Genomic DNA, 12,187 nt, shown 5'->3' on the forward strand with positions numbered 1-12,187 from the left:
TCCAAAATTAGGAGGCTGCATTAGTAAAGTAGGATATCATATTATATTCTACATCTTTAAAGAGGTCATAAAATTTAGAAAGCAGAAGTAAAAACCTCCAGAATATGCCATTAAGTGAATAACAAACAAGACTTAAATTCAAATGTATACTTAGAAGAGAACTAAGTAAAACAATGTACCCCCCAAAATTTTTTTTTTAAGTTTGAAAGAAAATGCAAAAAAAGGAGTTGGCTTTATGCTTTTGTTTTCTATTTTAAAATGTATTTTGTTTCATTTGAGGACCACAGCAAGGTACAGAGAAAAGAAAGTAAGTGAGAGAGAATGAGGAAGAACTGTAATCATGAATGTTCGTCTCCATGACTTGGACTACTCTGGGCCTATGTGTTCCTTGCCTGAATCCCTGGCGTCTTCATCTAAAATGAAGATGAAACTTTTTAGCCAAGGAGCATATCAGGGCTCAGTTTTCCTCTTATTTCCAGAAACATGTGATCTGAAAAACTGACAAGTTAAGAAATTTAGTATTAGCTAAATTTTCAGTTTTGTTCACATTCCATTCATTCTAGTCATTACAGATCTCCTCAACTCCCTTTTGTTGTGATCCGCGTCCATCTGCCTTGTTGCCACTTTGTTTCAAACTCTTCTTTTCTCCTCTGCTCTCTGCTCCCCTCTTCCTGCTCCCGTCTTTGTCCAAGTCTTGTGCATTGTTGAGCCCTCAGACCCGGGTTATGTGGGGGGCGTTTCACTGAACAAATAAAACTATGGTACTGAGAAAGTTCAAGGCCAGAGAAATCCTGAGCCACTGAGGACTCTGACCCCTCTCCCCTGTCCCTGCCTTTCTCGTGTCTCTTGAGCCAAGTGCCCACACCCTCTGATCCCCATCAACAGCATCCTCTGGCCCACTCCTTCCCATTTTCTGTTTCTGCAGAGACAGCGCCCGTGCCCTTTTAGCTGTAACACTTCTGCGCCTTGGATGATTACCGTCGCGGAGGGGTCCTGGCGGTCCCCTTCTTGGTTGCAAAGACAACCACAGGTCTTTATTCCTTACATGGCAGTAGTTTTATTGCTCTTCATTCCTCCACTAACGCTAGAGGACAAAATTTCCTTATAATCCCCAGAATCATGTAATTTTAGAATCAGAACGAATCTTAAAAGCTACCTAATGAAATCCCATTACCAACCCACAGTCAATACAGTGCTAAATGCATGGTGGGTATTTGGGAAGTAGCCACCATCAGTAAACACTGTAAAATTATTCAATATGTACCACTCTAAGATAATTATTTTGTGCTACTAATTTTGTTTTTAAAAAATGGATTATCTTTCCTTCACATATATTTATAAAATGAATGAATAATGGAGAAGGCTGAGCCTCAGAATGCAGTGAGGTAAATCGAAAAAATGATATAAAGCGGATAACAGGGTTGATATAAAGAGAAAATGGATGTTACTGAGTCAAGAACAAGAAGAAATGGGCTAAAGTTTTGATGAAAGGATTCCCTATAAATAATATCTTTTACTACTAAGAACTGTTAAATAATGGAAAGAGTTATGAAGAAAGCTGAAAAATGATGGTACTTTAGGTCAGCAACGCGTCCAGTATATTTTAATGGATAATTAAGTTGGACCTTCCTTGATGGTGTAAAAGAGAATCAATATGTCAAAGGTTTCTTCCTCCAAGAGTCTGAGACAGGGTAGGTTTTCATTTCACTGAAAAATGTGAAACGATCATATTGAGAAAGCCCCTTACCTACCTTAAAATCATTAACGTCGCTAACTCAACACTACTCCAGGGATTCTGAGAACTGTATTTTTGGTACTTTTTGCCAGGACAGATGATGTTTTTTAATGATAAGTTTTTTAGTTGTTGCTTTTTTTTTTTTCATTTTCTTCCAGGCTTGTAAATTTTATAGTTCCCAGTGGTACGTGGTAAACTACAAATATGAACAATATTCTGGAGACATTCGTCAGTTACCCCGGTAAGAACCTATGGTGATTCCTCCTCAGACTTTCTCATTTATAAAATATGTTACCTGTTTAAGATGTGCCACTACTTATGAATACAAATACATTATTCTAATGTCAAGGGATGTTTCACAAAATTTAAAAACTAAAGTCACGATAAAACATTTTGTTCGACAATGTATTGTTTGTAGAAATAGAATTGAGGTGAAATAAATACACTCATTTAATTTTTCAACAAAGTTTTAAAGTATCATTATATCATTCTTTTGTGAGCTGTCTTTTCAATGGCAGATGCAAGAGGATTAGAATAGTACAGTTTGGATCAAAACATTTTAATGACAATACTCTGTACATAGTGTTCAGATTTGCCACCGGTTTCATTAGGATATCAAAAGCCATGAAAATAAACAGCCTCCACAGAAGTGATAGATGTCTAAGAAAAGCTAAAAGGGAGAGATAAACATCTATTTTTTTTTTCTAGACTCTAGGGAAATAAAGCTTTTAGACGGGAATTTTATTCTGTACCTGCTCCAATGTCACCTCCATAGAGAAGCTCACTTGACTGTAGTAGGTGTCAACTAATCACTTATTGGATAAGTTAACTGAGTAAATGGTGAATTTTAAAATATAATATTCCTGGATGGGGTTGGAGTTGTTCAAATGCAAGGAATTGCAATGAACTGGAATCTCTCAACACATTGGTTCATCAAGCCAAAATGATGCAAATAAAAACACTTAAGATAATGAAAAGATAAATTTTTGATAACACTTTGCTCTAGTGAAGGAAGCATTGAGATGATACATATTGCATCTAACTTTTTAATGAACACATTGTTCCAACCTGAGCGTTACTTTCCAAGATTTCCCATGGCCCCAGTAACATCTTTTCCAGACTCAGATACTTAGAAATGCTGTTCTCAACTCCTGAATACAGAATTTGAAGGTGGAGTTACGGAATGACTCTGAGGAGGTGACATTTGAGCTCAGATCTGAGGGAACAGTAGCTATCAGCCCTGTGTACTCAGGAAAAGGTTCCCAAAAGGAACAGCATAGACAAAACCCCTGAGGTGGGAAAAAGCATCGTCACTTAAGCAGAATGACAGTAAGAGAGACTAGAGCTGAGGATTGGAAAGGGAGTAATGAGATGAAACCGTGGAAACTGAGGCAGGAGACCACGTGGGCTCTGGAAATGAGCTTGGATTTTATTCTCATTGCAGCAGAAGCCTGTGGACATTTTAACCAGGGGTATGCCATGATCTGGTTTACCCCTTGAAAGATCACTTGGTTTTCTCTATGGAGAAAGGGATCGTAGTGGTGAGAATAGGGAAAAAAGACAGAGAAAGAGGATGCCATTTTTTTTGGAGTCATATTTCTCTGCAAAGTTAACATTCCTCCAAAATACCAAATCTTTTTTCAGAATACTGAACAATTAACTTATACCAAATCTCCGAACATTCCATTAGATTCAGGTCACAACTAACAGATAACCTCCTGGAACTCCCTGTTGGGAAGGTCCCATTACACCCGAGGCTTTCACTGAGTCATTACTGCATTCAGAATGTCTGGGTGTCCATCACACATTTTTTGTAGGCTCATATGAAAAGCAAAGTGTTTTTTTTTTTTTTAAACATTGAGACTTCCTCTTTCTCAGAATAATTCTGAGAAGTGGTTATAACTTGGAAGCTGTATCCAGGCAGCTGGAAGCCTACACATGAAGTATATGAGCGTGTGCAAAAAGCAGTATTTAGCTGCCTTTTCGAATAAATTTCTAATGAACTTTTCAGTGGCGTAAAGCCACTTTTTCTTTTCTTATATTCTTGATGCCATAAAGAAAAAATAAATAAATAATTTCGCATTCATGGTGCTTTTCTTCTATTAAAATAATAGAGAAAGCACCTCCATTATGAACAAGGTCTAAATATTATTGTTGAATTGGAATTCACATAGTGCATGGGAAGAAATGCAAAAGTAATGGAAGTATTGTTGAGAATTTCCCTTACCTTAACTAAAGGAAGTAGAAGTTGATACCAAGAAAGGGAAGAATAAGACAGCCACAAAGTAAGAAACTTTAATGGACTATATATTAAAGTTCATATAGTATATATGTGTGTATGTGTAAATATGTGTATTCAAAATGAAAAGAAGAAGTTCTAGAACATGATCCTCTCATATCCCCTGAAATAAAGAGCATAACACTGATTAGCAAACTTCTTTTTAAAATGATTTTACAAAGCTAAGCACTCCCCACCAAAGACTACACATATTTAGGTCAGCAGTGGAGACAGATAATTTACTTTGGCCTTCTGAGGCTATTAGAAGTAAATCATTTTCATACCTCCTGGATTAAAAGAATTCTATGTCGTGCTACCAATTTAAATTGATCATTTCTTTTTATGGGTCGCTGAGGCTGCAAAATGAAAACTTGCAATTATGGAAAAGTGTAAAAAGAGGTGTGTGCTTATGTCCCTTGTTTTTATTCTTTATATTTAAAATTGTTTTATTACTGGCTTTAAAGAACCCCACTTTTTAAAGTGTCTGTTGATAAGAAGATACATGAGAAAGACAGTATTTCAGGTTAAATGTAAAACATAAAGCCTTCGCACATTAGAAATAAAAATTAGTACTGGACTTGTGGTTCCGAGAATGGCATAAAAATATGTGATGCCAAAAAAGCCAAGAACACATATACGATAGCGAAAAGACAGTCTCTTCAATAAATGGTGTAAACTGAACAGCCACATACAAAAGAATGAAACTAGACTATCTATACCATACACAAAAATTAACTCAAAATGGGTCGAAGAATTAAATGTAAGACCTGAAACCATAAAACTTCTAGATGAAAACATAAGGGGTAAGCTCTTTAACATTGTTTTTGTCAATGATTTTTTTTTCTTTTTTGGATTTTGACACCCAAAGTAAAAGCAACACAAACAAAAATAAATAAGTAGGACAACATCGGACTAAAAAACTTCTACACAGCAAAGGAAACGATCAACAAAATGAAAGGGTAACCTACTGAATGGAAGAGAATATCTGCAAATCATGTATGTGATAAGGAGTTAATAATATCCAAAATATACAAAGAACTCAGATAATTTAATACAAAAATAATCTGATTTAAAAATGGGCATCTGAATAAACTTTCTTGCAAAGAAGACGTACAGATTGCCAATAGGTACATAAAAAGATGCTCAACATCACTAATCAACAGGGAAAGGACAATCAAAACCACAATGAGCTATCACCTTATACCTTTTAGAATGGCTATTATCAAAAAGACAAGAGACGACAAGCGTTGGTAAGAACGCCGTGAAAAGGGAGCCCTTATATACTGTTGGTGGGAATATAAATTGGTGAAGTCACTATGGAAACCAGTACGGAGCTTCCTTAAAAAAGTTAAAAATAGAACTACTATATCATTCAGCAATTCCATTTCTGGGTATTTATCTGAATAAAATAAAAACATCAATTTGGAAAGATATCTATAATAACCAAGATATGAAAACAACCTAAGTATCTATTAACAGATGAATGGATAAAGAAAATGTAACATATATATACACATACACACACACACATATCTTATATACACATATGTAATTACATATATAATTATTACATAAAATTACATATAAATATATAATATATGTAATTATGTACTTACATATATAATGCATATATAAGTAATGGAATACTGTTTAATCATAAAAAAGAGTGAAATTTGACATTTGTGACAACACAGATGGAATTTGTCAGCATTAAGTGAAATAAGTCAGAGAAAGACAAATACCATATGATCTCACTTATATGTAGAATTTAAAAACAAAAAACAAATGAACAGACAAAAAACGAGCTCATAGATACAGAGAACAGATTGGTGGTTGTCAGAAGCGGGAAGTGGGGGGAAGGCAAAATTGGTATAAGGGGTCAAAAGGTATAAACTTCCAGTTATAAAATAAATAAGTTATAAGGGTGTAATGCACAGAGTGGTGACTCTACTTTATAACTGAGTTGCATATTTGAAAGTTGCTAAGAGAGCAGATTTTAAAGGTCCTCATCCAAAGGGAAAAAAATTGTAACTATGATGACAGATGTTCGCTAGATTTATTTGGTGATCCTTTTGGAATATAATATAAATATGGAATCATTATGTTGTACACCTGAAACTAATATAATGTTATCTGTCAGTTATTCCTCAATTTAGAAAGGATATATGTGGAACAAAAAATATATATATGATGCCACCGATTTCATTAATTCATGGGGTAAAATACAAAGATGTATGACATATTTAAATGTTTACTATAACTGGATTGATATAAAGAAGAAAATTTCATAGAATATATTTTTGTGACCAAAGATCAAATAAAATGTAACCAGTTTGGTTGGACTGAATTAGAAAAGAAATTTTTTTTTTTAATGAAAGATCATTTCCTGCGTGTTGACAGTAAGCCAGAATGTGCGAGCTGCCGTATGTACATCATGTCATGTAACACTCATAATCTCACAAAGTAGGGACTGTCTTCCCCATTGCATAAAGGGAACTTGGCCACTGAGAGGGTTAGTAACTTGCCCCTAACCTCACAGATACAATTGATGGGTTCCTCAAGCATCCCTACACCCCTTATTTGGGCAATGGAGGTAATATGGATGTAGAAATGTAAAATGAGACTGCCTGGAGATGACGACAAGTGCTGAGTTCTAACATCAGAGGATAAGGTCCCTGCTGATCCTTGTGTTTCAGAATTCCAAAGACTCTCAGAGACCACACAGTGACTCTGGGGGAAGAACATCTTTTCAAAATCTGTAAAGGAGAGAACAGTCATTGCCTAATGGCCCTGCAGACATAAGATAGTGATACCGAGGGCTACTTAAAGGCAAAGAATGGGAACAGGACTGACTAGAAAAGAAGAATCTTCAGGAGGACCTGCGCCTCAGCGAAGGTCAAAACACTGTCCACCATCTTGCCCTGAGCCTTTTCTTACATGGCTGACCTCAGCTCCTAACACTCTCCCTCCTTGACTGTGCTCCAGACCTATAGACTCATATGCCTGGACCAGTCCTCTCACCATACTGTGCCAGAATGATCTATCCCCAGATCATTACATGGCTGGCTTCTTCTTACTGTCAACTGAAATGGCCATCCATGATCGCCCTTTCTAAATCTGGCCTCTGTCACTCTTACCCAGATACTGTCTTCTCTTCCTCTCTTGAATTTTCTTCGCAACCATTTTCACCCAAAGAAATTTATCTTGTCTCTTTATGCTTAATATCTACTCACTCCTTTCCTGGAATGCAGGTTTCCTCAGTTTAGGGTTTATTTTCGATACGTGGTTGGCATTACTGCGGGTCTTCCACGTGATAGGTACAATGTGGGAACTGGGTCATTTAGTGGCAAAGAAGAATGGCCTCTTAAAATTAAGATAACTCTCAACTCCCACTGAATTTGATCAAGCAAACTCAGAATTCAGAAAAGCCAGCAATGGAAGAGGAGGCCCACATTCACCCGCACCCCCCATGTGACCTAAACTGACATACAATGATCTGCACATTTTTTTTTAATGAATGTAAAGTCAGCATGAATATGGCTAGGGATTAGTGGATTTGGCTGAGTTTTCCTCTCTGGAATACTATCAACAAAGGAAACAATTCGGGATGGCAATGCATGAACGTGCCCCTGGGCTTTTGTCTCTCAGTAGTCAGATTCTGCTTCTACACAATGTAAGTCATCTTAAAGAAAACAACACTCCATGCAAAATCTGCAAGTAGAATTGTCTAGCTAGGCAAGTATCAATGAATGCCTGAACCTTGAATGGTATTATTGGGTTTCCATTCATCCCTGAGTTAGGAGATGGAATCCAACCAAGGAAAGTTCATTTCTGGCTTATTTTACCATTTGAATTGCCAGGTGTATGCTCATGCTCCTCTGTGGTCAATGATGTTGTGACCTAGAGACCACAGAAATGTCCAAAGTGAGCACAATTGCCACTGAGTCATGGTGGTGAAGCCTTTCAGGGAGACCAAAGCTAGGGGAGGAGCACAACCTAGTGGCCAGGGCACAAGCTGGTTCTCCGGAACATGGTTCTTCAAATGGCCACCCTGTAGATACCCCTGGGCATGTCATGTAAAGGTGAAGCAGAGAGGTAATGAAAATATCCCTACTTATATTTCACTTCAAAATGTGGAAGAAAGAAAATATAAACCATCAAGACTTAAAAATCATCCTGCTTGCCTTCAGCTTACTCAAGAAGACATGTGTAAATCTGCATAAATATTAATTCTATGGTTTAAAACAGAGATCTATATACTGGAGTAAGATGGAATGGTGTAATCAGGAAGGCTAATACTTCCAGAGGAAATGGGACCGTCAAAAGATTACATTATTTTATTTAAAAACACAATAGTTGTTAGGGAACAGCTGAAAATGAAACCCATGTCTCATGAAAAATCAGAACCTTTTTCTTTCTTTTTTTTTTTTTAATATCAGAGCAGAATACAAACCAGAGAAACTCCCTTCACATTCCTTTGAGGTTGACCATGAAGATGCTGATAAGGATGAAGTAAGTAAATTGTTGAAAGTGAAATGTTTAAAACATGAGGATAATTAGTTCCTGTCTTTCACTGGAGTGTTTCATATTCTGACCAGTATTTCATCAAGCTATAATAGCTGTTTGTGTGAGAGCTTTTAGTCAAAATGAGTCACGTTTGTTTTGAAATTGAACTTGATTATTTAAGATGAGTCAAAGAGAGAAAAAGGAGGCTCATTTTTAAGTGCAGGCTTTAAGATCTGGAATTCACAAAAGATTCTAGTCATGCTAATGATGCTTTTTGTGCAGGATACCACCTCCCACTCATCTTCCAAAGGCGGTGGGGGAGCAGGGGGAACTGGAGTTTTCAAATCAGGCTGGCTCTACAAAGGGAATTTCAACAGCACTGTGAACAATACCATCACTATTCGGGTAAGGAGACATCAAGACTCGTCGGTTTCTGCCAACTTTCTTGGCAACCCCTCCTTTGGTCACAGCACAGAGGAGAGCCATTTGCATTGCGTTGATATTTTGTGTCATATTTTATTTATGAAAAGAGAGGATGCTTTTCTCTAGAACAGTACTCCTGGAGGAATGAGAAAAATTCTTGGTTTTGTGAGTAATATCGTGCTGCAACTTGAACTATCTCCTGATATTTTTTCCTTTATTTAGTCATTCAAGAAGCGCTACTTCCAGCTGACTCAGCTACCAGATAACTCCTACATCATGAATTTTTACAAAGATGAAAAAATATCCAAAGAGCCCAAAGGCTGCATCTTTTTGGATTCCTGTACAGGTGTGGTGCAGGTGAGTAGAAATCCCTTTTTCCCCTTGAGTTTTTAATCAAAGAGTATGTCCATCTATCACCGGTCATTCATTCCACAAAAATGAATAGAGTGTCTGATATGAGCCAAGAACTGGTCTAGACTTGGGATTCAGTAGAGAACGAGGCAGCCTTGATGCCAGCTTTCACAAAACTTACTTTTAATAAAGGAAGAAATACAGAAAATAAACAAAAAAAAAAAGAAGTAAACAGAATGGAATCAGCTGGCGGAAAAGATCCTGAGGCGAGAACAAGTCTGGTGTATTCAAGAAGAAAACCATCACCTATATGGCCACGGTATAGAGAACCACTGAGCTAAGAGAGTCAATAAGATAACACATAAATCATAGCTCAGAGACCATACTTCATAAACGTTACCTTTATTGTTAGGTATGGGATAGTAAACCATCATCTTCCTTCAAGGAGGAAGTTTCCTTCAAAGACAGGGTGACATTGATTGCCAAGAGTTTAATTTCAGAAACAGACACAGAGCTTTTAACAGACAATGCTGTTCTGTAAGCTCTTGGTGTTCAAACTGTTGTCCTTAGTATTCAACTTGTCATGGACCACCGTGGCAAAGGACAACAAAATAATTCCATAGATCTCACTTGGACATCTTATTTTCAAATCATTTATCCTTCTTACTCAGATGAAATAGTTCTTTTTATTCCCTCTTACCTAAAAATTGAAGCAATCAAGGAGTTTAGCATTCTTACGTCAAATTTCACATGAAGATACTGGCTCTTTGAGATTGAGAACACCAGTTCTGGTCACAGGCCACTAGAGCAGCTCTCTCTCCACCAAGCCACAGGCATGTGCACAGTTTGCTGTGTAACCGAGATTACAACTCCAGTTAACACCAAGGGCAGCTGGATATATGAATACGAAATAGAGTTCTCTCTGATTTCTGGATGGTTCATCTGTTAAAATCGGGAATTCCTCCAGAACGTAACAATGCCAAACCTCAAAAGGAAAGAAGCAAAAGATAATTGTAAATTAACACAGGCGACAGGCTTCTACGTGGAAAGGACAATAAGGATTCCAATAAAAGGTGGAGATAGTCTTCTCTTGTTAGTTAAAAGGAGACTGTTCGGCTTTAGCAATATGAAGGTATTTCTTTAGTAATAGACTAAAGATCGATAACTGCATTTTATAGACATTGAACTGAAAAACTTAAATATTTTTCTTTCCATTTGCACTTATAAGCTTGCTCTAGCAAATGAGTCACCATTATAGCCCTTGTTGTATATTAAGTTTGCAGAGATGCAAATTAATATGTAATTTATTCTTCCAAATAGCATATAACTCTGTTATACACACACCTTAGTGCTCTAATTCAACCTTCTGCTTATAGGAACTTCTTTAAATGGTGTTTCACTCTCTGGTTAGGCAGTGTCTTGGAAAGAGAGTGTCTTCTAAGGGTACAGGTCAGTGTTCAATCCTAGTTTCACTGTTTACTATCTGAGGGCTTTTTGATCTCAGGTTCCTCATTTGTAAAACTAGAATAAATGTGCTAATATTCAAAAAGGATCTGGGAGATGGTGTGTATTCAACCCTACATCCTTAGTCTTTCTGTTAATTACAAAACAACACAGCTTTAGAAGACAGACATTTCATTGTGGAAAAGCCTTCCTAGAAAATCTGAATTCACGTTCCTGAAATTGCTACCTAAAAGGGCTAATTTATTCATTCATTTATTTATATAGTCATTCATTCAACAAATTTATTTAGTGCCTGGGACATGCTAAGAACTGTACTTAGCTATTGGGAATGCCCTGCCGAAGTTGCACCCAGAGAGGGATGTGGGCTCCTATCTAACTGTCATGCAGTGTCGCAAGAGCTATAGGGGACGTATACTCTCTGTGGAATGCTCGAGGAGCACAGAACAGCGATGAATTCCTCCCATTCAACTGGAGGGCCGCACAGAAGACACGGTCCTGGAAGTAGGATTTCCCAAGGTAGATTTACACATCTAAGCATAATTGAATAATCCTATTTCATTTTCCAGGAGACAGCCATTTGATATTGAGCACAGTTATTAAATCTTTTGAAGAGTTCATCTCTACATCCCTTTATATTCTTATTCATCAAGAACTCATTACCTTTAGTAGAGAGAGGGACCTCCAGCTTCTTGAGATCACTTTGGAAAGATAGACATCTGGGCCACTCGTCACCTTGTGTCTGAATCCCAGCTCTTACGTATTTGCTTACAGCAATTTCTGACTTACAAGTTTTTGCATCTGGAAAGAATATTCTGAATGAGGTAGTGCAAGTTTAGTCAGTGCTATAGCAAGCCCTTAGGCACAAAATGTGCCTGAAGATGAAACACGAACAAAAAGCACAGAGCAAATGAATACTGGGATGAGTCAGACTATTTTGTCGAGAGTCGTTGTTAGTTTCCCTTGGCTAAAACAGCAAAGAGAAATGAAGACTTTGCCTCAGAAAGTGCCACCTAGGTTGGGCATCCTTAGAGAGTTCAAGCCAATAACATGCTTAAGTGAACAAACCATTCAGACCAAATCTACATCAGTGCGTTTTCCTGAGGAGAATCCTTGGAATTCTTAGGAATAAATTTCAAGGGTGACCTCGAGTAGAGAGGAACTCCCACCCATATCTCTCAGAGACTTTCGATGATGCCTATGATTGGAAATTTCCTGGATCTTGGTAAAATGAAGACCTGACAGTAGTTTCCAATTTTTTTTGTAATATCATCAAACAGTATCAGATCTGTTTTATACCCTAGCATTCCCGATGTGGAGCAGAACTTCCGGTGTTTGCGCCTTCAGTTTTGATCTGGGACTAAAGGCTATTTAAGCCTGCGTTATCCTGTCTTGTCCCGCCAGAGTCTTCTCACTTATTCATTCATTTATTA

At 37.3% G+C, this 12,187-nt stretch overlaps 1 protein-coding gene across 10 annotated transcripts in view; it reads left to right on the forward strand.

The window, feature by feature from the left end:
• DOCK10 (dedicator of cytokinesis 10) overlaps positions 1-12,187 on the forward strand; it is a 229,013-nt gene that overhangs the window by 127,476 nt on the left and 89,350 nt on the right. For all 10 annotated transcript variants that reach the window (XM_036237139.1, XM_036237140.1, XM_036237144.1 and 7 more), the window contains exons 4-7: positions 1,894-1,976; positions 8,453-8,525; positions 8,802-8,924; positions 9,165-9,299. In XM_036237139.1, the coding sequence (XP_036093032.1) occupies positions 1,894-1,976; positions 8,453-8,525; positions 8,802-8,924; positions 9,165-9,299 (414 nt within the window). The remainder of the gene's footprint in view (positions 1-1,893; positions 1,977-8,452; positions 8,526-8,801; positions 8,925-9,164; positions 9,300-12,187) is intronic.

The sequence above is a fragment of the Rousettus aegyptiacus genome, unplaced genomic scaffold (assembly GCF_014176215.1).
Source record: "Rousettus aegyptiacus isolate mRouAeg1 unplaced genomic scaffold, mRouAeg1.p scaffold_m13_p_2, whole genome shotgun sequence".
Classification (NCBI taxonomy): domain Eukaryota; kingdom Metazoa; phylum Chordata; class Mammalia; order Chiroptera; family Pteropodidae; genus Rousettus; species Rousettus aegyptiacus.